At 33.2% G+C, this 25,936-nt stretch overlaps 5 protein-coding genes and 1 long non-coding RNA gene across 6 annotated transcripts; 4 read left to right on the top strand and 2 right to left on the bottom strand.

Annotated features, from left to right (window-relative positions):
• Positions 1-69: 69 nt before the first annotated feature.
• Positions 70-1,467, top strand: LOC9326706. The gene is made up of 4 exons (XM_021013307.1): positions 70-244; positions 473-595; positions 800-902; positions 1,033-1,467. The coding sequence occupies exons 1-4, from the start codon at positions 150-152 to the stop codon at positions 1,297-1,299; spliced, it is 588 nt and encodes a 195-aa protein (XP_020868966.1). The 5' UTR covers positions 70-149; the 3' UTR covers positions 1,300-1,467.
• LOC9329445 lies at positions 1,388-3,305 on the bottom strand. The gene has a single exon (XM_021013305.1). It carries the CDS (start codon positions 3,189-3,191, stop codon positions 1,554-1,556), a length of 1,638 nt encoding a protein of 545 aa, XP_020868964.1. The 5' UTR covers positions 3,192-3,305; the 3' UTR covers positions 1,388-1,553.
• An 83-nt stretch (positions 3,306-3,388) lies between these two features.
• LOC110224986 lies at positions 3,389-5,044 on the bottom strand. Its single transcript, XM_021013306.1, has one exon. It carries the CDS (start codon positions 4,866-4,868, stop codon positions 3,528-3,530), a length of 1,341 nt encoding a protein of 446 aa, XP_020868965.1. The 5' UTR covers positions 4,869-5,044; the 3' UTR covers positions 3,389-3,527.
• Positions 5,045-14,512: 9,468 nt separating this feature from the next.
• Positions 14,513-16,179, top strand: LOC9329444 (expansin-A10). Its single transcript, XM_021014444.1, has 4 exons — positions 14,513-14,616; positions 14,718-14,875; positions 14,952-15,264; positions 15,425-16,179. The coding sequence occupies exons 2-4, from the start codon at positions 14,740-14,742 to the stop codon at positions 15,729-15,731; spliced, it is 756 nt and encodes a 251-aa protein (XP_020870103.1). The 5' UTR covers positions 14,513-14,616; positions 14,718-14,739; the 3' UTR covers positions 15,732-16,179.
• Positions 16,180-17,691: 1,512 nt separating this feature from the next.
• Positions 17,692-18,069, top strand: LOC9329443. Its single transcript, XR_002329051.1, has 2 exons — positions 17,692-17,798; positions 18,024-18,069. It is a non-coding gene; the product is annotated as an uncharacterized LOC9329443 (long non-coding RNA).
• Positions 18,070-20,415: 2,346 nt separating this feature from the next.
• On the top strand, positions 20,416-21,382 carry LOC110225289. The gene has a single exon (XM_021014646.1). It carries the CDS (start codon positions 21,096-21,098, stop codon positions 21,273-21,275), a length of 180 nt encoding a protein of 59 aa, XP_020870305.1. The 5' UTR covers positions 20,416-21,095; the 3' UTR covers positions 21,276-21,382.
• The last annotated feature ends 4,554 nt before the right edge of the window (positions 21,383-25,936 follow it).

Below are 25,936 nucleotides of genomic sequence, written 5' to 3'. Positions count from 1 at the left end.
TAATTTAGAGTGTGATGTACCCGGTTTGATTCATTAACCAAGAGGTTTTTCTGATACAAGCCATTTCCGCATTTCGAAACCCTTGTGTCTTCGTCGTCGTCGTCTCTGGTAAAAGAATCACACAGATCAAGCGAAGAAGCTCAGCAACAATGTCGTGGATGAAAGGTGATTTACTTTCCAAAACCAGGAGGCTTGTTGGTGGCTTAGCTACACGAGAGCCTGTTTGGCTTAAGGCCATGGAAGCGTAACTCTCTCTCTCTCTCTTCTCCCATTTCTATTTTTCCAAATGATTTGGCTCGATCGATCAATTAGATACTTCCTTATTGAATCATCCGTTAATGGGTTCTGAAATTCGATTGCAATTGAATTCCATTTGCATAAAAAGTTGAGATTTTGGCGTCTGTGGTATTTGGATTTAGGATTTTGAGGGTTTTGTTGAAATGAGTGTTCTGTGATTTGGTTTTAATGGCAGTTCACCTCCTCCTGTGTTTCCTCGCTCTAATGGAAAAATCCAGAGGATTGTTCTCCCCGAGGATCCTTATGTTCGTAAATTCGCCAATAAGCATCCTGGAACAAAAATTGATGACCCTGCCAAGTAAAATTCTCAACTTTTATATCTCTGCATTTGTACAAAAGATAGTTTGATGATTATGTTATGAGTTTGTTCTTCATAAAGCTTATTCTGATATGAATCACTATAGAAAGAAGTTTGATTCAATGGTAGAGTTTAACCATTCAATATGTATGTATCTCTCTCTACTCTTATTACTTTGTATAATGTGGTTGCCATCTTCAATAGGATATCAGCGTTTGTTCCAGATCAAGCACGTGTATATGGTTGTCGGGTACTTGAATTGAAGGAGCATGGCATCAGTGAGGATGATGCCATGTCTGTAGCTAATGTACGTTATTTTCGTTTCACAGTCTATGATGACAACATTTGAATAGATCAGAATCGTGCTGTTGATGCCGTTCCTTTGAACAGTGAAGATGTTTTCTTCTTCTTGCTGATTTATGTTTTGATATTTTCAGATGGAATATCTTTCAGAGAGAAAGGAAATGAAGAAAGCATACAAACGCCTAAAGGAGCTTGCGAAAATGCAAGATAAGGATCCACCTCCAAAACCATATCCTAGTGCCAAAAAAGGGTTAATAACTCAATCGAAGAAATCTGCTAAGGATCGATTCCAGACTCCTAGCGTCCGCAGGCTAGTTAACCAGTTGAAAACTGAGAAAGATGTGTTGCTGCAGGACAGAACCGGAGGAAGTGCTAATCAGGATAATTGGATCGACGAATAAATTCTCCATCATCCTTTTCTTTTATGCTACTCATCCAATTTCTTTTGTAGAACTGGCTTTTTCATATATGACATTCTTTGACTACAAATGATTTGCAACAAAACAAGTGTTATTTCCATTTGAGTGTCTTTGTAATAATAATATAATATCATTGGATGTTTTCTTCCATGAGGCAAGGAATTACAGAAAACCAAAATGGTTATTATCTCTATGGATCCTACAAGCAATTAGTTTCAACATTTGCAAAAGACTTATCACTCTAGGCCAAGAAGAGTCTTCATTGCCTTCTTTTTCGATACCACTTTGCCATAAACACCCTTCCCTAGCTTCAAGATTTTCTCCATCTCCACAATGTTACTGCAACCTCCATTCTTCTTCATCATCCCTTCCACAGCCATCTTCATCAATCTCTCATCACTTCCAACAACATCAGAGACACTGTCCACCACAACTTCCACTGTTGGTATCTTCCTTCCCCACCTCTTCATAAGTCTCTCCGAGTTATAAATCTCATCATAAATTCCCCAATAAGATGCTCTCAATAACCCTTTATCCTTCCCTTTTACCTTCCATCTCTTCATCCCTTCCTCCACCATGTAAACCGCGTTTCCCGCATCTACGCCTCTCTCTAAACCCATTTCAAGCTCTCTTATCTCTTGGTTGGTAACATACAAGACACTCTCAAACTTGCATCTACTGCATCCGCAACGAAATCCCCATGACTCAGCCATCTCTTTCCGTTTTTCCAATGGAGAAAGCACGTCGAAGTAAGCAAAAGTGATCTCCTCCCCGGCTTTGATGTCTCTGGAGGCATGAACAATCACGTAGTCTCCAACATGGAGACGTCTTGCGTTTGGGATACACGAATGGTTAATGAATGAAGCTAGAGTCCATAGCCCTACACCGTAATACTCTTTGTTCTTCCCCATAACTTTAGCTGAAACAGCATCTTCCACCAGAGAATTCACATCCAAGATACTCAATAACTTCTCCGTATCCAAACTCTGTTTCGAGTCATCATAAGTTTCAAATGCTTCATCAGGCCTAAAGAGAGCTATATCTGGAATCTCCAGATTGTCTTCGTCTTGTCCAGTGGACAAAGCGGAGACAACTCGACGTGTCCTACCGCATTTCCTCACGGATTCAGTAACCTCTTCAACGAAATTCTTCCACATTATCAACTGCGCTTTCTCGCCAGACTCTCCATTACCTAAGATCCCTCTCTCAATCGCAACCGCCTTTGTAACTAAAATCGAAGTCCCGCCAACAATATTCTTCGTAGCAAACAATCCACGCCCACTAAACTCAGATTTCTTAATCTCAATCAACCCAATAAACTCAGCAAGCTCGGGACATCTCCCACGAAACCCACTTAAGATCCAATCAGACAAATCAAAAGCTCCAGTCTTTGCCTGAAACTCAAGCTTCTTACATTTCTCCATGTACCCAGTAACAGTCTCGAAGTTATCACTCGCTTGAGGATCGAGCAGAGCCGTTTTAAAGCATTCCAAAGCCAATGAGTATTTGCTCAATCCAAGCAAAACTTTACCTTTACAAAGAAGAGTCTTGAAATGAGTCTTTTCGATTTCAAGTGCTTGATCACAATCCCTCATTGCTTCCAAGAAATCTCGTAGCCTAGCTCGCGCCTCAGCTCGATTACATAGAGCCAAGCAGAGAGATCTCCGGAGCTTAGCAATCGAATCCGGATTCGGGTCGGATCCACCATTTCTTGAGACTTGCCTCCGAGAGAGATCGATGAACTCCGTGTAAACTTTTATAGATTCTTCCCATTCTTCCCGAAGAAGAAGCTCCGTCGCTTTAGATCTCAAGCTCTGCAACAGCTCCAATGGTCCGTCTCTATCTTCCTCTAGCTCGAATTGCTCTCCTCCCATTGCTATTTCCTGAGATCAATTAATAAAAAGTTTTGGATTTTGGCTTTAATTTACGGATTGTGTTGTTTTTGTTCCTCCCAGAAACTTAAATGCTAGAGTTTTTGTAACGGTCGGATTTTCCTTTTTTACACTATGGTTTTGTCCCCACTTGTAGTAACGGTCATGAACTACTTAAAAAATTACATCACAAGGTTTAATTAATCAGCAAATATTCATTAACATTAATTTCAGTTAAAACATTTAACAATTTACTATTGTACTCTAGTTAGACCAACTAGGCTGTTTTTTTAACATCAAAGTGTATCTCAAAAGCAAATGACATTTGTTTTGTCAGTCTCACAAGTGAATCCCTGTCTGTTTAGTAAAACTAGTGATCTCATTGCCTTGAGAAACAGCTAAGCCTATTCCTGTTCTTCCACCATTACCAACACCTCTATAATACAATCTCCATTGATGATCAGAGTCTCCATCCATCTCAATCAAATATGGACATCCAACTCCTTCGTTATCCCACGCACTGCCTTCACCAACAGCAACCACGGCTTCCTCGTCCTGCACCCGTTTCCAATCATTAATCCCGTCTTTCGAAACCGCCAAGCCAATGCTCGTCTTCCCGTTTCTATCTACACCTTCATAAGCCATCACATAACTCTCATCTCTCTTGTTCCTTGTCACACAAGGATATCTACCTCCAAGCTCATCAAAGAAACCCGATCCATCCTTTTCGGATATTCTTCCTCCTAATATCTTTCCCAATTTTAACCACTTGATCCCATCTCTAGACCTCGCCATCCCAATGCAGAATTCACCGGGTTTATCATCGAACGAATGGTAATACATCCGTAAATCGCCATCTCCATGGAAAACTACATGTGGAGATGCAATATAGTAAAAGTCCCAATCTTTTTCAGACCCGACATCAAACAATGCCCCACTATGATGCTCACCTTCAATTCTAGCCCAATGCCTACCATCTTGACTAATTGCTAACCCGGGAAGTGACCTATAAACCCTAGATTTCTCAACATTCTCATCACAAAGGTGAAACCTTTCCGGATTTCCCAGCCCGGAAGTGAAACCTTGGGATTGAAACTCAACAGTCTCAGTAGTGTAGCCAGTGTAATACATCCAGTAAACAGAGCTATTAGCTCTGACTTTAGAACTCGACATTATCACAACTTCACCAGGTCTAACACTTGCAGTATCAAATCCCCACCAGTCTTCACCACAGCTCATAACCAAACCCACATCGTCGCTTGACTCAACTTTCCCTTTTCCTCTTTCCCAATGAATCCCATTGTTTGAAACCGCTAATCCGATACAATCAGAAACAGGGTTCTGCTTGGAGCTTCCATGGTACCACATGTACCATCTCTCTTCGTTATCGCTTAGAAATCTCTTCACAACCGGAGAACCAATCTCCTCACTGTCCCATGAATCTTTAGAGACGCCCAGATCAAGAACTAGCCCTTTCTTCAGAGAGATCGATGATTCAAAGGTTGAATCTTGACCCGTTTCTCTACTTTTTGTGGTGGAACATCTTGTGACTGTGAGCGAATAAGGAAAAAAACGTTTGTTCCGGTAAGTAAGGAATCGAAGTGAGAGAGCGGGTGATCGGTAAGGTTGAATTGTTCTCGAGGCGGTGACAATGGAGGGATTTGCACAAGTAGCTTCCATGGCTCGAAGAAAATCGGAAAGCTAGTTGATTTGCTCTGATTGAAGTGAAATGCAACGGACCACAGATTTTGTTTGGATGACTTTGCCAATTGCGAACTTCAAATATGACACGTGTCTGTTTCTTAGTAGTGAACTCACTGAGAAAATCATGCTTGCGATTGGGTAAATCAAGAATATTGTATTAGGCCTACAAAATTGGCCCAACTATTGCTATTGAATTCAATTATTAACTCACTAAATTACATAATTAGCAGAATTTTGGTAAAAGAAAACATAACAAGTAATAACATTTAAACTTATGCTTTCTATTGGGCTATATCGAGTTTATTGGGCTTAATTTCGTATATATAGGGGTTAATTAGGTTAAGCCGTCTTAACAATGTATATAAACTAGATTTTAACCCGCGGTACACCGCGGGGCTATATTTTCTTAAAAAAATCAAAATGTAATTTGTTTGATAGATTATTTTGATTGTTAATTTTAGGATTTCACCCGTGGTATACTATCTTTTATATATATCAACCCAAACCCGTCCCATCATATTACCCGTCCCGTGAAATTAAACATCATTTAGTTATTTTTCTTTTTAATAATACTTTTATTTAAAAGCTATATAATTCAAGTCAATTTAAAAATTTCTTTTAAATGGTTCCCATAAGATATATATACATATATATTAAATTTGTATAGAGTTGAAATAATATTAATATTACAAACTTTTTATATAATTTAAATATTATAAATATTTTTTAAAATATGCAATATATATTTTTTGTTATTGAATAAGAGGATATTATGTGTAAGAAATGTAGAAAATAAGAGTTTAATATTTTTATTATGGAGTCGCAAGAAAAATCTTTTATTTCTATACATGTTATTCGTTTATTAATAATAAAAGAAAACAAATCCTTTAAATTAGATATTAACTAAAATAAACGCACCATAATTACTTATTAAGTAACAACCAATAAATTTCACCAAAAAATAGGTAACAACCAATAAATTCTAAACGCAGTAATTAAAGAATGAGATATTAAAAAAAAATATCAAATAAGATATAAGAATCTTAAAATAATTGAATATCTAAATAATTTAATTGTTAGTGTCGATTTTAATGCCTTCATTAATGTGGATTTTTTTTTTTACAGAGAAATATTTCCTAAAGATTATCACATTAATGACTCAGAAAATTAAGGAAAATATGAATTTATGATTCTCGAAATCGTGTTGGTAATATCTTTAATTAATATTTTTCAAATTTAAATAATTAATGCCAATGGCATTCATCCGTAAATACATTCCAACTCCAGGATTTATTTGCTAAAAGTCATCCAAAAATGTATATATAGATACTTTGTACAATTGTTTATGTGTGGATCTTACCAAAAAAAAAACAATTGTTTGTGCGGATAAAAAATATATTTTCAACTTTTTTTACATGGTATCTGAATCCTAAATTTTCTATTCGGAGCTATGGTGAAACGTCGTGGTAAGAGCTAAGAACACAACGCTAAAATAAGATCTTACCTTCGCCGCCCAACATGTTTCACGGAGATCGCAAGAAGAGAGGAGATAAAATCTAGGAGATTGTTAAGACTTAAAGATTCTAAAACGCCAATTTCAACACTTTATTTTGTTGATTGTCAAAAAAAAAAAAAGACTTTGGCCCTGAATGTTTGGTAGTTTTTTATTGGTTTTTGGATTTTGGAGTTTGGTTTTTGATTTAGTGTGGTTTTTGATTTTTGGTGTAGATTTTAGTTTTTGCAAAATCTTGAATGGTAATTTGTTTAGGTTTTAGTTTTTCTACATAGAATAAAGTTTTAGTTTTAAATGAATTGGTAAATGGTAAAAATAGCATATTTAAAATAAATTTTAAAAATTAAAAAAAAAAATTTGACGTAAATTATTTGGAAAAACCCACAAAACTTGGTTTTTGGATTCTGTGAAGAAAAGCCACAATCTCCTAAAATCTGGTTTCCCCATTTTTTAGGAAATCTATTTTTTGTAGAATCATGAATGTGTAATTATTGGATTTTTGAACAATCATAAGCCAAAAACTACTCCAAAAACTGCAGTCATTGAAGGCCTTTATTTTGTCTTTTGTGAATGGTAAAAGTTGTTTTTGCATTCCAATTGTTCTCGGTTTAATGAAATCAAAATTGAACCGGAAGTCTTAGCTTGGTTAAATGGCTAAGTAGTTAAATGAAGAATTCTCTACTCCGTACAAATCGATTTGATTATAGACTTGAGACGCCACGACATCGAACCGTAAAAATGTGGTTCAACTTAGGTAATTCATAAGTTGACCACTCTTGATTTATTGAAAACCTCAAGTTTAATTTCTTCCAAAATCCACATTAAAGTCAGAATTTAAAATCTGAAATGCTCACTTTTTCTTTACAATAAGTTTTTTCAACCTCCAAACGTATGAGATTTCAATGTCTTTCTTTACAAAACTTTGTATTAAAGCTTTGTTAGTTGAGAATTGGTTTAGCTACCCAAAACTGCCAATGCTACAACTATTATTCATATGTTTCTTACAAAACTGGTCCCGAATCAAAGATAGCCATAATTCCTAGTTAAATCTGTATTTATAGCTACGTCTAATGAATGATAGTGCCAACTAGCAATGACTCTATGAGTATGTTAGAAAAGAAACAGAAACGTGTCTTTTTATTCCACCAAATCATCAGTGACAACAGGCAATTATGTATTTATGTTATGATGTAATTTTAGATATAAACAAATAAATAATATTCCCACCATTTACAACTTAAGAGGAGTGTTATTGGTTTGTGATTTAAATAGAGTTTTAGCGACTAAATAGATTTAATGAGATAAGACTCTGTAATAACTCCAACTAAAATGAATATAATAAAAACAAAAATAAAACAATACATAAATTACCACTCTTGATTTACCCCGTATTCAGATGGCTAATAATCTTATTTAATCTTATGGTTTATGTTTTAGCTAAATTAGCTTCTTAAAGAAAATGGCTAAAGGCTTTTGAGCTACTGACTTGCCACTAATCTTTGTCCCTTACGCTTTCGGGGGATCAAACCCTACAATCTCCAATGTGGTTTTTAAGAATGTAGGAAAGACAAAGTGCCAATTAGATTTTTCATCATATGAGATAAGAAATTATTTGTTAAAAAAGAATGAGATAAGAAATGAATAATATTAGAACATCTAATTCATCCCAGTGGATTTTAATTTAACTAGAAAATTATGGGAAAAGATAAGGAAGCAACAACTATCAATTTACAATAAATGGGACGATGATGAAGGTTGTTTTCCAAAAGGAGAGATGAGGACCGATATATTTATCTTGTCTGGCTATTAAGGAATATTAGACGATAAGCTATTTTCCTTGTCGTTTACAAAAAAAAAAAAAAAAAAAAAAGCTATTTTCCTTGTCAATATATATTTAAGTTTCGAGGATATAATTATTTAAAATATGATATATCAAACCATGTATATTTTGGCTCGCTACCTAATTTGTTTAGCAACAAACATATTTAGTTTAGCTCATACCGAAAAAAAAAAAAAAAAAAAAAACTATGTATATATGTATCAATTTATTGATCAAAAACATTTTTCATGGCTAATTGGTCATGGGAACGATCCAAATTTACTATTTTAAAGAAAAAAGGTAATCGGTGATCTTGGTTTGATAGATTGTAAGTTTGTCAAAGAGAACATGTGAAAGCTTTTCTTATTTTTTTCTTATACATGTGAAGACATGAGAACATTTCACTAGCTACATGTCACTCAATCTTTGGAACTTCCAAATTAGTAATTCAATTAGAGAAATTGGTTTAACTAACTCAATTTAGCAATAAAGAGCCATGACAAAAAAATAAGAGCCGTAACCAAATTATGTGAATATGATTTCAGCACGTGATGTGGACTTTGAGTTTGACACAAATTGGGAATCCTTTCGTATCTAGTGATTTATTATCGTTACGTCACCCACGTTATGAAAATAAATCACCTTATACAAAAGTCAATAAGAACCAAAATTTTATAGAAGTGCCGTTAACATAGAGAGTTAGAATTATTTCTATTGCTTAATATCGAGAAATCTTAAATCTAAACCCACATAATCTAGCACTCAAGATCCCAATTTATCCTTCTAATTTAGTTTGGTTATCTCATCCCATCAATGATCTAGAAAATAATGTCGCCGAGGACATAATATATTCACTAATAATACTATTTTTTTTTTTTTTGGGAAGTAATAAAAAAAAAGTTGATTCTTGCAAAAGATATGACTAAAATAGAAAACATCCATATAAAATAGATAAAATTTAGGGAGGAAAAAAATTATAAAAGGAAAGAAAGAGAAAAACAAGTATATTGAATAGGGCAACATGAGTTTGATCGTGGATTTAAAGGGGGGCAGAGGGAGATATTTCATCATTTTAGCTAGCAAAACACAAATGAAATCAATAAAAATACAACAAATTTTAAAATTTAACGGGGGCAGCTGACACCCCTACTGCCTTCTTAGATCCGCCCATGCCATCAATTAAGAGTGTTGGTTTTCTCGTTTTTGATGCTTAAATGGATAGTTATATACTTATATTTTAAGAGTCTTATCATGTCCTTTGTCATAAGAACATATGAAGAAAATAAAAGGATCGGACGAGATTATTTCTTGATTTTGAATAAGTTTCAGAAAGTGTATATTTTTTGCAATTGGTCCTATTGGTTGTTCACCCTGTTCTAAAAATCCCCGCCTAGATCCGATTACTCCCCGCTTAATCGCTAGATCCACCCTGTCCGCCTCGATTAATGACTAATCCCTTAAAGAAATCAGTCATCCGATTACTCTCCGCCTAATCCGATTATTCCCCGCCTAATCCGATTATTCCCCGCCTAATCTTACATACCCCGATTATTTTTAGATTGCCAGTATAAAAAAACTTTTTATTTTTGTTATTCAATCATTTGAATTGGGAGTTTGTAATGTTTTACAATAATTTATGTTCATATTTTAATAAAAATCATAAATATTTGTCTCAAAAATACATTTTTATGTGTTTACTGCAATTTTAAAAATAATATTGGATTAATATGTTTTAAAAATATTAAAATAACCCTAAAACTAATCCCCGATTAATCCCCGATTTTAATCCGATTTTCCGATTAATCGCTAGGCCCATGCCGAGCGCCCGACTAGCGCCTAGCGATTTTTCAAACAAGGGTTGTTCATATGGACTATATGGTTTATTACTCTCTCTTTGGTGCTTTTTAAAGGAGTATTCCGGCCGAAACTCGACTAACTTCGGATTCAGATTTAGTAGGATAAGTATGTGAATACACGATAATAAGATACTAAACTAATGACGCTCTTATATATTCGGTACAAGTCATTTCAATTTGTAAAATACTATAATATTTTATACTGAAGATCGTATTAATGAAAACATGTGAACCAAAGCCTTTTAACCAAAAAAAAAAACATATGGACCAAATCAAGGTCTTGTATTATTAGATAATTTATAATTATTAGGAATGGTAGGTTTAAACACTCAAAATTAATCGACAATGTCTTTCATAATAATACTCTAAGGTTCTAGCATATATTTTTGTAAATGAGTGGAAAAAATTAAAAAAAAAAATACTATTATAAAGCGGAAATAACCTTGGATTTTCATCAAACTTCGATCTCATTAGCACTATCAATAGAATTTAAATTATAAATGTTTTTGTTTGTGTGCAAAGAAATTCAAAATGTTTATCTCGAAGCTTTAAATAATAATAAAAAAGTATATATATAAGAGTTTCTGTAATTAAGAAAAATATCAAGAAAAAAAAAAACACAAGTTGTTCATCAGAGCATCGTCAGCAACAGAAAGTGAGCATAGGAGTAGGAGGTGAGACGAGGATAATAAGGCCATTTTTAGCCACACGAATCTTTGTTTCTTGAAATGAACAAATTAAAGTAAGTGGAGGCTAATTTATTTGTTTGTCGCAGAGAAAATCTACCAGGAATCTAATCGGACGGTGAATATCAAACACTTGAGAACTTCCTCGAGATTAACAGCTTTACGATAAAAAGTTGAGCTTCAGAATCAGCGGCAGATTTCGTTAACGGTCGTAACTATGCAACAACTGGGTTATGATTCGTAAATATACTACACGCATGCACACATGCGAGAGGATTGGGAAAGTGGTTGTCTGATTTGCATATTACTATGATGGATTCACATGGTTCATGAGATTACAAACATATATACAGATATCAGATATGCTGGTTTTGGCCTTCAAAGTATTTGTTTTTTTTTTTTTGTTTTTTTTTTTTTTTTGGACAAAGCCTTCAAAGTTTTTGTTATTGTCCTTTAATAAAGAGAAAAATGTTTTGTTACAAATCGCAGATATTAATTAGAAGATTTCTGTAATTAGTGTTTTTCTTTCAATTTTTTTTTTTAATGTCATGATGCATTTTTGATGTATACATGCGAACAAACTCATTCCTACGTGTAATACTAACCATGCGTGATGCGTACTCGACTCCATTGTGTGATACGTAACACAATGCTGATAGAATATAATTTGTTACAACAGTTTTGGGAGAGGTACTTTGCTCAAACTTATCAAGAAAATTTTTTTTTTTAAGGTATACCAGTTTTCTCCAGAAGGATCTTTAACAAGTGTATTAAAATGTAACTAATCTAAATTAATGTGCAATTACAGACAAACAAACAAAAACCAAGAGAAGCGAAAATAAAATAGGAGACGAGTACGAGAGGAAACGATGAAAAAGACAAAACGGCAGGCATGTGCATGCATGGGCTATTGATCTCAAGCTTAATAAAAATGTAAAAAAAAAACTATCGCTTTCAATTTTCATTACTCCTACACTACCAAAAAAAAAACAATTTGATGAGTAGAAGAAAAATATTATATTTGTTTGTCTTCTTTCAACCCCGCGATTAATTTATATATTTTGGCGTTTAATTGTAAACTCAAGGAATCCTATGATATTATTATTTTTATTTGTGGGGTGAAAATCTATGATATTGTTTTCTATCTTGCGATTTCTAGTTTCTCCTATGATCGTTAAATTTTGATTTCCTTTTTTTGTTTACTGGATATTATGCTCTAATATGTAGTCAATTTGTTCATTACTTACCATTTAGTCCCCGTGAGACTAGCTTGATAAATCGACAGATACATATTATATATGTAATGAATGTATATATATATATTTTATTTATTTTTTATTGGTAAAAAATGTATATATAATATATATTTGAACAAGGAGTAAGAAGAGTATCAAATGATTTTTGGCGCTAATCTAATCATTTCTAGATACAAGCGTACGTTAAGAACTTGATATTAATTCTGAACAATTCATCAAATGATCAAAATTTCCTTATTTTGTTCTTTTATCGTAATTAAAACGTTAGCCTAAACTGTGTTTGTCGACTACCTGTGGACTGTGGTCCTGTGGCAAAACCTACGCATTCATTCTCTTTTTTTCTATCATTTTTGTTGAGTTCTTATATTTTGTGTGTCACTCGAAAAATGTTGAGAACTAACGTAACCGACTTTGTATTGTTTTTGTTGAACCATCAAAATGAATTGAAGTTGAGAAACAAAAGTAGTAGCAAGGGACCCATGTTTTGAGCTCTGATTACGGGAGGTTGGCCGTAGATTTCTGCGGCTGCAAGCTCTTGACCTTATTAAATTCAATAGTTACAATTATCTTCTTGTCGATAATTTCCTAATATTTATATTTTTCGAATTAATTATGAACTGGTTACATAACACGATATAGGTAGAGGTATACACACGATAAGGAACAAAGTTATAGGTTTCCTGATACGTCTAACTCAAAACAGACCGCTGTGACCCACTTAGATTTCAGCTTGATTTGTCTGTCACTGTTTTAGCTTCTTTTCTTTTTTCTTCCTCGTTCACAATCGGACAATTAATATTTTCTTTTATCACCCTATTACCGAATATATAGCCCACACAAGACATAATTATATATTTTATATTAAAAGTAAGAAATCGTTATCTTATAGCAATAAATTAGTTTTATCGTAGAAGTGCCAAATCTAGTGATTCAATGGTTACCTAGAATATTAAAGTTTTAATTTGAAAGTATCTAGATCTCCATTATAACAAGGGTTAAACTTTTTGTAAGAATTTTTTCTCTCATATTTTTTGTGGAATATTTTTAACAGGAGCATATGCTATTGTTAAAAATTTAGTGATTTTTGTTAATTTTAAAGGATTAGAAATAAGATTTAGAAAATTAATTGGAAGATTTGTAATAAGTTGCAAATCTCATCCTTTTATAATATGAGACAAACGATACATGATGGTTTGAAGAAATTAGTGGATGAAAGTGGAAAGTTAATTTGATTATGGTTGAAAAGAAAGAAGAGTGGGATCGTGGATTCGTGGTTTCATTTAAAACAATTTGTAGTTAAAAAAAAAATCAGTTTTCGACAGATAAAAAAAGGATTAAAGGAAAAATAACTAAAATATATATATTTTTTTAACTTTTGCAGAGAAAAGAAAAAATAAATTTCCCTTTTTAAAATTGTAGATGACACATGTCACTCTGAGAATTGCCGACTGACTTCTCTTTTATATAATAAAGGATTTTTTTATGTTACTTTTTGAGAAATTAGGAAGAAAAACAATTCAACTTTTTTTAATTTGACGGATTACATTCAAGTAGAAAATAAAAGAATTATTTTTCTTTTAATTATTTTTCTTTTATTTTATATTACCAGTCACATCCTTTATATATATATTCATGACAAACTCTAATTGATGAAAAGTTCATATTTTTCCATAATAATTTTAACTCTATTGATAATTATTAGCAGATCGATAATTTAGGTTTTGAATGGATGTTGTAGAAAACAATGTTGTAGAAAACAATCTGCCGTTGACCAAATTTATATCTACGTAAAAACGGTATGTGGTTGGTCCGCAACGGATTTCTTTTATTTTTTTCGATCTATATTATTAAAAAATAAAATTTATGAATAATAAATAAAAAATGATCTAATCCGCAAACAAATTTTTTCGTAAACAACCATTTGCACTCTTAGTCAAAAGTTGGCGAGTTCTAATTTTGAAACTCATTAAAACAAAATTTTAATATTCAATTTTAGCAGATTATTAATCCTAATGGCGTATAAATGGAATGAAATTTTTTTATATCATTGTGAATAATTATAAAACCCCACACAACACATTACTACAGTAATAATTTATACCTTTCTTTGTAGGCGCCTCGAAAAAAAAAAAAAACAACAAGAGATCCTAACACAAGAGGCTATGAGGACGCATGACCCGTTTCGTAGCGCACATGTGCATTTGTCTCTTTGCTTTTCGGTTTTTTCTTGCCAATATTAATGCCAATCAATTTATTTGTTCCCAGCAAAAAGAAAATCTAAAATCAAATTATATACTATATTGTAATATTAAAATGAAAATAACACCTCATTTAATAAACAACAAAAATGTTTGTTGAAAACAAGTTTTTATTTATCTTGACCTTGAAGAAAATAAAGCTTGGTTATTATTAAAGAAGTCCAAGTTAGTTGCCACCATCAGTGGCATAATGGTAAATTGAAGCCAACTTCCTCTAACTAAAGATTTCTATAAATTCAACCACTCACCTCCCACTCTAAAACCCAACAACAGATTTTCACATATCTCTCTTTTTTTCTTTTTTCTTGAAGGAAAGAAGAAGATCTCCAAATCCAAGTAACTACTTTCTTCACCTACATTCAATTGTTTCTCCTTTATTTCTCTAATACACATTTACTTGAGCTAAAAGTAATAGACTTTATATCACCCATTTGCAGGTTGTTAACACAAGAGGTAAACATGTGTCATCTTGGATTCTTAGTTATGGTTATGGTAGGAGTAATGGCTTCTTCTGTGACCGGCTACGGTGGCGGTGGCGGTTGGATCAACGCTCACGCCACTTTCTACGGTGGAGGCGATGCTTCCGGCACAATGGGTAAAAATCCTTACTTACAAAACCCTTTTCTTACCAATTATCAAATTTACTAATCTTCAACGTTACTTCTTTGTAGGTGGTGCTTGTGGATATGGTAACCTATATAGCCAAGGCTACGGGACGAGCACGGCGGCTTTGAGCACGGCTTTGTTCAACAACGGACTTAGTTGTGGTTCTTGCTTTGAGATAAGATGTGAAAACGATGGTAAATGGTGTTTACCTGGCTCAATCGTTGTAACCGCTACAAACTTCTGTCCGCCAAATAACGCGTTAGCGAACAATAATGGCGGTTGGTGTAATCCTCCTCTTGAACACTTTGACCTTGCTCAGCCTGTTTTTCAACGCATTGCTCAGTACAGAGCTGGAATCGTCCCTGTTTCCTACAGGAGGTAACATTTATTAATCTTCTCTGTTTTAAAACAGAGGATATCAAATTTCTTTAGATGCTCTGTTTTTTTCCCCAAAACAGAGTATATGCTAAGTTTAACAATGAGTTCTTGAAAAAAAATATCCAAAATATAAACTTTTCGATACTTTGGTGTTTTATAGGGTACCATGCAGGAGAAGAGGAGGAATAAGATTCACGATAAACGGCCACTCATACTTCAACCTTGTGCTGATCACAAACGTCGGTGGTGCCGGAGATGTTCACTCGGCGGCGATCAAGGGTTCAAGAACAGGTTGGCAAGCTATGTCAAGGAACTGGGGACAAAATTGGCAAAGCAACTCTTACCTCAACGGTCAAGCACTTTCCTTTAAGGTCACCACCAGCGACGGCCGCACAGTTGTCTCCTACAACGCCGCTCCTGCCGGCTGGTCATACGGCCAGACTTTTGCCGGTGGACAGTTCCGCTGAAAAGGGCAATCTGGTCATTCTCTCTTCCATTTATCTAAAGTAAACTCATTTGTGTGGTAATTATTAGTAAATTGGTCTCTTGAAAAAACTCGGTTATTGAGAGAGTGATGCGTCGAGGGCTCGGTTTTGCAGAAGGCCTTGATGATGTCTAATCTTTTTTTTGGACCTCTTTATATTTCTTTCTTAAAAGTAGTTTTTGTTAAGAAAGAAATTTTTTTATAGTAATGTCTTACTGATGCAGAGGTGGAGTTTTAAGTAACTACCACCCGCTAGTAGTAGTAATGAGTTATTTCAAGGTGTGAGAGATAGAGATGGATTATGAGGATTGTCAATTTTATTATTATTGTGGTGATGTTATGTTATGAGATAAAGAAAACTCATTATATTTGTTTGTAATAATACTACTCTTTTTCTTAATGTTATGTTATGAGATAAAGAAAACTCATTATTTTTGTTTGTAATAATACTATTCTTTTTCTTAAGTTAATGAAAATTAGGGGATTGGTCACTTGTTTCATCTTTTCAGTTTTTATATTCACATACCAAATTTACAACCATTATTGACTATTTTATAAATTTTGTCATTTTTTTTCTTTTCATGAGATTCCTCTGAATGATCATTTCGATCTAGCTTTTGAATTCGAAATATTTATCATTATCGACTACAACCGACGTTCACAATCTCATGCTTCAAAGTTTCCCCACTTTATGAGCATTTACACAAAGCAATGCAAAACTCAACAACCGACGTTCACAATCTCATCCTTCAATGTTTTTCCCCTTTATAAACATTCAATATACTATATTGAAGCAAAAGTTAACAACTTAAATGAAACATCTTTTAATAGTTTCCAAAATCTTCTATAGACGGTCCTTGTGGTCCAAAAGACCAAAACCTCATGACTATATCCAACAACCAGCCTAATTTAAGGTTAGGTGATTGCTATCTTTGAGATTAGACACCATAACCACATAACGATAATGTCTCGTTGGTTTCGTTATCATCGTTATATACTAATTTCAGATTTGACGATGGATGTATGTGCAAGTAGAGGAAAGGGAGATATTATTATCATGCGGTGAATTTAGATTCTAAGTATTTAGCAGTTACGGATATTGAAACAAAATTACATGTGTTTTTGTTTCACGACATTATCTAAGTGGAAGGTCGATAAGCATAAATTGATGACGTACAAAAGTGATCCACAAGAAGTAACGTCCATGTGGTGGCTATCGACTAAAGTAAAAATGGGTCCCACTCTGATGGATTTTGCTTCAACGTGGCTCATATGAACCGACACATGCAAACACCGGCGGCTAGAAGAAAAACATACGGGAAGATTTGGGCCAATTTGAATCCCATTATAAATAAGCCTAATGGCATTAATGTGACTTGACATTATCTTAATGGTTGTAGACCGAGAAAAAGGGATTTTCATATCCGTACTATTGGGACCGTGGATTTTTATACCTCGACATTTTTGTAGTGTATTTTCTAACCCAAACTGAAATAAAATTTGAATTTTATACCTGTATTTGATAAATCGTGCAAAAAACGAAGTCAATCTAACGGGTGTTAGTCAACTCCGTTACGATGCTGAGTCATCGTACACGTGTACGCTGACGTGTATCCCATACGACGTCGTTTTAATAATTGTTCTCAAAAGTTTAATTTTTTTGCAAAATCAGGGATTCGAACCCGTGACCCTTGGCCACACATCGAGCACCTTTACCAATTCATCCCACAACGCTAATCGAACATTCCCCAATCATTTTAATTTATAAACCTTAATAGTTGTGTGTTTGGAAATAAACCAAACGACGAATTGGGGACTTGGTTTGAAATTGACGACCAACATTTTTCGGAAATCTAGAAACTTATTCGATTTGGTCTCGATCTTGCTATTTCTGCTTGTCGAATTGTTTGATTATCTTAATTTTTGGAGTCGATAAAGTGAAGAAAATATGGGAAATTTGTTCCTGAAGAAACCTCAGATCACGGAGGTTGATCGAGTGATTCTCTCTCTCAAAACCCAAAGACGCAAGCTTGGTCAATATCAGCAAAAGGTTTTTCTTTTTTGGAATCTGAGATCGAGTGGATTATTAGTTTTTATACATCAAAATATCCTAATTGGTGATATCTTAAAGTGGATTGTTGTTCAATGGATGGTTTTGATTTGTTTTTAATGTTTTTTTTTATTGTTTGTTGGTACTGATGAAAATAAACCCCAGCTTTTGACTTCTTTGGCTCATCTCTTTGTTAACCCATCTTCTCAAATTTTGCTAATTTAGCTTGAGAAAGTAATTGAAGCCGAAAAGCAAGCTGCAAGAGACTTAATCCGCGAGAAGCGAAAGGACAGACTTTTGTTAGCATTGAGGAAGAAACGAACCCAAGAAGAGTTATTGAAAACGACGTCGTTTGGTTTATTTCCAAACACACAACTATTAAGGTTTATAAATTAAAATGATTGGAGAATGTTCGATTAGAGTTGTGGGATGAGTTGGTAAAGGTGCTTGATGTGTGGCCAAGGGACACGGGTTCGAATCCCCAATTTTGCAAAAAAATTAAACTTTTGAGAACAATTATTAAAACGACGTCGTATGGGATACACGTCAGCGTACACGTGTACGATGACTCAGCATCGTAACAGAGTTGACTAACACCCGTTAGATTGACTTCGTTTTTTGCACGATTTATCAAATACAGGTATGAAATTCAAATTTTATTTCAGTTTGGGTTGGAAAATACACTACAAAAATGTCGAGGTATAAAAATCCACGGTCCCAATAGTACGGGTATGAAAATCCCCTTTTCCCGTTGTAGACTTGTAGGTTATTCACAATGGCATTAATGGTTTTAGTTCAATTTGTTTCAATTCAGTTCTTTAGTTCTTCTCTTTTTGATCTTCATCTTCATCATATATCTTTTGATAAAATCAACGTATCGACCGATCAACGTATGGTAAACCAACAAAATAGTTGATTAGAAGGAAAGCAAGACCAATAAATATAAGAAATTATTTTTATATAAAAAAAAAAAAAAACTGAAGATTATGTGTGCATAACCAAACGATAATGCACATAGAATCAAGATTATATGGTTTGGTTAAAATGCCTACTCCTATGATAGGGCACCAACGGGAACTTCCTGTAAAATATAAGACTTCTAGATTTAAAAAATGTCCAAAGCGGATGTACATACACAACATTAACCTTCGAGTGAAGATGCATTTAACACCAAAGACACTTTCACACGATGACAATTTGGTAGGCAACCGAATCAGAAGTTTCAGATAAATACGACTAAAACATTTAGGCACATGTAAACCGACTTCTAGATGAAAAACTTAAACTGCATTACTAGTCTCTCTTTCCTATATGAGCACTCTTAAAAAGGATAAAACTTCTAGTTATGCTCTAACGGAATCATTGAACGGTAACTCGGCATTTCTTTTAAATTTTGTGGCTCGAAATAGTACAAACACATATTAATTGTTATAACAAGTGAAATTTAATTACTAAATTAATTCTAAACATGATTGATTATATTTTCATTTTTCGTTTAAATCTATTCTTAGTTATTTTTTGCGGCCGTGAACATAAATAATAATTGAAAGAAATTTTATATCATGTTCCTTGAGATTAGTTAAAACAATATCAGCAAAATTGTTTGTTGCTGGTGAAAATATGAATCTTCTATTTATTTCTTTCATCACATTTTTCTAAAGTTGCAAATTGGTTGCTTATAGACATTGATATGTTGGGACAAAATAAATTCAAAATTTTGGAAACCCATTCCATTACATTAACAAAGACCCAAGATGTAGTTGGGCCAAAGCCCATTTTAGAAAAATCTACAACAAGACAATAAACCGTGGACCTTCTTTCTTCTTTCTTCTTTCTTCTTACCAAAATCTACAAAAGCCTCTTGATGGTCACTCTCGCACGTGTACAGTACCTTTTCATTATCTGCTTTGCTTTCTATTTTCATAGTTTTTTCCTTTTTTTATATATATTGAGTCTCTACTAAAATATTAAGGTCGTGTGTTTAGATTTTATAGAAAGATTTGGCTTTTGATTTACAATTTCAATCAAGTTTAAAAGGTACACGTGCTAATGTATAAAGATGTGTAAATCTTTAATTCCCAAAGAAAAGTTGTATTGGAAGTCAAATTCCAATTAATCCGAATAACTCGTTATAATTAATTGGTTGAACCAAAGAGATTAGGAGAAGGTATAATTTAGAAATAATTTAATCACAAAGAATAACAACACAAAAATGGAAATGATGAATCAATATTGATAAAGAGATCAAGATGGGTTAAATGCTTGGGAGTAGGATATCTAGATTTTCCCAAGAAAGGAGTTATGAACTATGAAGTGTATGCCATGAACAGTTGTGAATAGTTCTTTTGAATGTGCAGCTTCCCAATACAACGAAACAATGTTATATTTTAAATAATACTCTCTCTGTTTCAGTTTAGTTGTCGTTTTAGGATTTAAATTTTGTTTCATAATAGTTGTCGTTTTAGGTTTCAGTGCAAATGTTTGGTGAAAATTCCAGTTTTATCTCTACTGTTTTAATGTTTTGGCTAATAAAATTTTTTATAAAATATATTAATAAAGGGTAAAACAAAAAAATTAAATGTTTTTTTAATTTGTGTGAAAAAACCTTAAACGACAACTAAAACGAAAGAGAGAGAGTATAATTGAGTTAATTCAATTTGTTAGTCACGAATAGTGTAGTACAGTGTGCACCATAAGCTAATAGTTTTTGTGATTGCTTTTTTTCTTTTATACAAAAAGCTAACAGTTTTATGAAAACAATGAAAATTTCCTGAAGGGATGAATGTCTCAGACAGGTACGTCAAAATCATTGTTGTTACATTTTTGTGTATAATACAAAAAATGCTGAGAGTTTGTTTTCAAATTTTTCTGAATCGAATATTCATACTGTTAAGTCCACGTCTAGATAATGAAATATTCAAGATTCGCATTATTGTTTTTTTTTTGAATCAATTTTTTTCATGGATATTGCCATTTGATGAATGTGATCAATATAAACCCTATCAATAACTACAGTTTACCAAACCCGTCACATCCAGTCGCGTTTACCACTTGGACAAATCTGAGTCTGACTTTGACTTTGAAGTTTGAACATTACTTATGTCTTGTTTATTTATACATCTAGGACCCTTTTTAAAAATTAAATTAAATAGGTCATTTAGGTCCATCATGAGCATTGGTGCATTAATTATTGGATTTTGCGAAAAAGGGCATTGAATTAGGCTTGATTCCATGACTAAGATCTGATGGGATTTACTGTTCGAAGCTCTTTGGGTACGTACAGCTCTAATGTCATAGATGGCTGTAGCATCACCTGTCCTTCAAATACTGAATCATCCATACCCTCTGGATCCATCAGGGGGTCAGCTTAGCTACAAACTAGACCTCTCTCCTTGCCTAGCTATTACCTCTCGATTTGGATCTGCCAATTTCGCTGCTAAGGTTCAGCTTGCTTATTGCGAGCGTTATAGTTGCTGAGCTGTGACACACATCACCAATTTCACCACTACTCTCTCTCTCTATACAACTATTGTTTTGTCTCCATTTCTTTCACTTTTTTAGATCCTTACTTAAAGTGACCTTTTTCCAATTGCTTGGTTTCTTTTTTTGGTTTTAGTGTTAATATTCTATACGTACGTACTCAACTAGTTTGTTATGGACTTTAAATCACGGTGGTCCCATATGTATTAAAGGACAACGCACAAAATGAATTTCGAAGTTCAAACAATGTTGTTGCCGGTAGACTAGTTGTTCAGAGTGAAATTTAGATATAGAGAAATCTTTGACTTTGGTAAAAGACTACAAAAGAATGTATATATATTTGCAAAACCAGTCACAACGTATATGTGGCTCTATTAAACAAGATTTGATATATACAAAACAAAGTGACTACTAATGACTCAAACGGATCACTTGTAAACAAATTAAAAAATCTTTACAAAATGTGCCCCTAAACTAATACACATTGTCGTGGCTCCACATTTAAAAGTTCTTTGCTTGGTGAAACTCGACGATGCATATATGATACATTTATAGGACTATGCATGAAAGTAGATAACGGAGAGATACATACTTTAATTTGTTAGTTAGATTAGGTTGTTATGGACGTTGATGAGTTATTTATTATAGACATATGATAATGCGAACCTTAGCCAATTCGTGTTAGATTATGTTTCCTTGCGTTGAACAGATCGAAGAAGAAGGGATCGGAGCATTAAAGCATGTGAGGGTGGGGCAGGTAAGTGTCCTTTAAACAATAAGAAGTGGGTCTTTGCATTAGGTTTCTGACATCTTACCCATACTTACACCCATTACTTTTCAGAGATTTAACAAATATTATCATGCAAAGAGTACTTTTTTGTCCTTTTTCTTTAATTCCTTTAATTGCGACACTCTTAACGGACTTCGGTTAAGACACAGCCTCCATACCCATACGACATGCATCACCAATCTAACATTACTATTATATGTTATCATGAAACATGAGAACTCATGTGTACGTATATTTGTACGCCATTACATCTCTAATTAAAAGCTACAAGACCGTTTGGCACAATACTAGAAACCATGATCGTTAGAAGACTCTTCCATCGTTAAAACATCTTCATATATATTTTATGTATAATACTTTCAATTATTTAGCCTTCTCGGTTCCAATATATAGCTTCTTTTCTACGGGAACTTTCCATGCTTTTCTTGTGTACTATAACTTCACTCCGAACAATTAGTCTCCAATAGCCGTTTGAAACACCAAACGCTTCATATTGTACTATCAATTAAATTTGGTATTAAAAAATTACATATTTAAGGGAAACAAAAAAATAATAATAAAATATTATAATTTTGCGCAATAAAATTTGATTATAATGCATTTCAACGATAAATTTTCGATAGTTTTCTATGATTCCATCGCAAAATCCTTAAGTTTTCCAAAGCACATTGACATGACTTTGCTTTTGCTTAAATCCATAGTTGTGGACTTAAAGAGGCGTATTAACCATGTAATATTGGATTTCTGGCATTACCTCGTAAATCCACATTGAGGATTGACCTTTTTATTCAGAAGAAATCAATATGACACTTGAAAAGATACCTTGACAAAGAAGACCAATTTGAACTGAGGTTTTAATTTCATTCCGTGTTGACACAATAATGAATATTCGATATCTAGAATATAACTTTTGATTACGTAAGTCTCTGTTTTTCCAACTGATTACGTAATCTTGTTGCGGTGACAGAATATATTCCACTACTCTAATAACGAAAATAAAATTATTCAAGCAAAAAAATAAAACTGGATAACTATTGTTTCAAATACCGCCATAACTATTCATTAACATTTAAGTTTCTCAACTTCAAAATGAAACCGCTCAGACAAAAAATTGAAGACAAATTTAGACGAACCCATGAGTTGTGTCGAAATTAATTGGTAGGGTTATGAATTTTAATTAGAGGAGAAATGAAAGGGATTCATAAGATGGCTCTGTCAAGGGAACACACCTAACAGAATCTCATGGATTAGCCTTTGTCTTCTGCTGCTCCCTTACGCCCCACTACTTGTCACATTCCTTCGTTTTTATTCTTTAAAAAATAAATTAACTTTTAAAATTTTATTTTCACCTTCAATGTTTTCTTCATTATTGTCCTTCCATGTAATTTGAAAATATATACACACAGAAAATTTCGTACCAAGTTCAACAGGGCCTTGTTTTATAGGCATGATCTCAGGTCGGGTCGTATTCCCCACTTTCATATAAAATTGTTTCGAACCGACTATTGACCAAAATATTAAATATTATTCACTGTCTTCTTTTGTGGTAAAGTTTAGAAAATGTTTGACGTTAAACACATGAAAGTTTTAATATATTGTTATGGAAGAGTAACTAATAAATCATTTGTCGGGCTAACTAACATATATACATGAAAACCCACATACCAAACACATGAAAGTTTTAATATATTGTTATGGAAGAGTAACTAATAAATCATTTGTCGGGCTAACTAACATATATACATGAAAACCACATAACACATGAATTGGTTGAAGGGACCGGTTAAGTTAAGATTTTTGGAGAACTAAGTCCGGTTATAGAAACAAAGAAGTAGTGTGATTGTAACCAAAAATACGAATGAGGTTAAGAAAAGAGGGTAGAATTTAAGACAAACTTTATTGGTGGATGTGAATATAGATATAGGGGCAAAGGAGGCTATGAGATTAGATGGGTCATTGATTCATTCATCTTTGAAAATTGAGAGAGATAGACTTTACTGTTTGGTTACCTTTCACGTCATCTCTTTTTGGAAACTCCAAAAACAGTATGAGTTTGTGTGTGTCTTCGTGATCTGTTCCCACCATTTATCCTCTCTGTCTCTCCACTTCCTTTCATTACTCTCACTTTCTTTCACTTTCTTGTTCACTTCTGTTTCCTCACTAGTTTCTCCTCTTTTTTAATCACCAAATCGGCACCTTGTTGCATTAATTACTACAAAAATCTCTTTACACTCAAACCAAATCAGACCTAATCCTATTGAACTGATTATTGGTTAAATACTTTGAATTTTCGCAAAAGCACGTACAGAAACAATATTAATACTTCTTATTTTTAGTTATATTAATTTATATATTAATTTTTTTTTTGTTTGAAAAAAATATGTTATATGAAAGAATTGTAAATTCAAAAGTAGTTATAGAGTCTCTATTTGTAAACAACCAAATTTTTTTAAAAAATTAGTTATCTTAATAGTTGAAAAATCTAGTCGTAGGTAGGATGATTAAATTTTTGTTTGATATAATTAAATAAAGTAAATCACTTTTGTTGTTCACAAAATAACGTGATTGATTAGCATTTGAAATTATTTGAAATAACTGACAAGTTAATATTTATAACTAAACTCATGGGTGAAATGAAATGCATATCCATAGCTAATTTATTTATAGCTAGCATCTCAAAAATCCATTGAATGACATACATATTTTGGTGATGTAATCCTATTACTTATAAAATTGTACACTTTTTTTTTTTTTTTTTTGTCAAACATAAAATTGTACACTTTTTTTTTTTTTTTTTTGTCAAACATAAAATTGTACACTTATTCTTGTCGTTTTATATCAGACTAGATACTTTACGAACTTAACATAGGCAAAACCCAAATTAGTTCGATTTTGTTTTGTTCTATAGTTTTCTCTTTTCTAAGCAAGTATATTCCCTAAGTGTTTGTGATTGTTCGATAGATTTATTGTGATCGTGCGTGGGTGTAGTACAATAAGGAGAATACACGTGATGTTTGTGCGACATCACACGCCAAAATCGGACCATGGGGACGCATCACAGTTGAAGAGAAAAGACTTCTCCTTTGAATTGAATTGGATCCTATGTTACTCTTAATGTGCACGTGTTCATCATCTCCACCTTTCATTATCATTACCCATATTTATTTTAGGCAAAAGCTATTACCAGTCCTTATTCTTTAAATTAAAACGGATTTAAATCTTCTAAGACTCAATGTAAATAAGTTTATACCTTTGTTTTTATTTATTTTAGTCTAAGATAACTAATCACATAATAGACACCTGGATGTAACGTCAAAAAAGAGTCTTTGATAAATAGGAGTAAACACATACCTGAGCATTGTAACAAGGGGGCATTGTAACACCTAAATAGTTCACCCATGAATAACTAAGGTTGAGAACATTAATTTGTAGACGGAAATAAAGAGTTCCGAATGGTCGGGAAAGTAAAAATTTTAGAATATGTCAGACGAGTAAACTTGAGCTTTGGATTAATTCCAACGGTTTAGTGATTCTTTATTACACATTTGATGTATTTTTGTGGCAAACTGAAAAAACTTTTAATGCTATGTGGAAGATGGGTATATATGTTCAAGGTTGGAATCAACTTTGGACAGAGTCACGCATGGACCATAGACTATTATATCCACCCGAAACTGCAAGCTAAGCAACTATATGAGCTTTAAATACATCTATTTCCAGAATGATGTAGTTGCTTAATTATTCAGTTATTCACTCACTACAACAAGCCACACTCGATCAAGCGGTAAGGAATGAATCGGTTCAATCGAAAATCTAGTACTAGTCTACTAGATTATTAACAAGGTAACAAAAGTAGAAGCAAGTCCGG

Source organism: Arabidopsis lyrata (genome assembly GCF_000004255.2).
Source record: "Arabidopsis lyrata subsp. lyrata unplaced genomic scaffold ARALYscaffold_1, whole genome shotgun sequence".
NCBI classification, from domain to species: domain Eukaryota; kingdom Viridiplantae; phylum Streptophyta; class Magnoliopsida; order Brassicales; family Brassicaceae; genus Arabidopsis; species Arabidopsis lyrata.
This window is presented reverse-complemented; position numbering and strand designations above follow the sequence as displayed.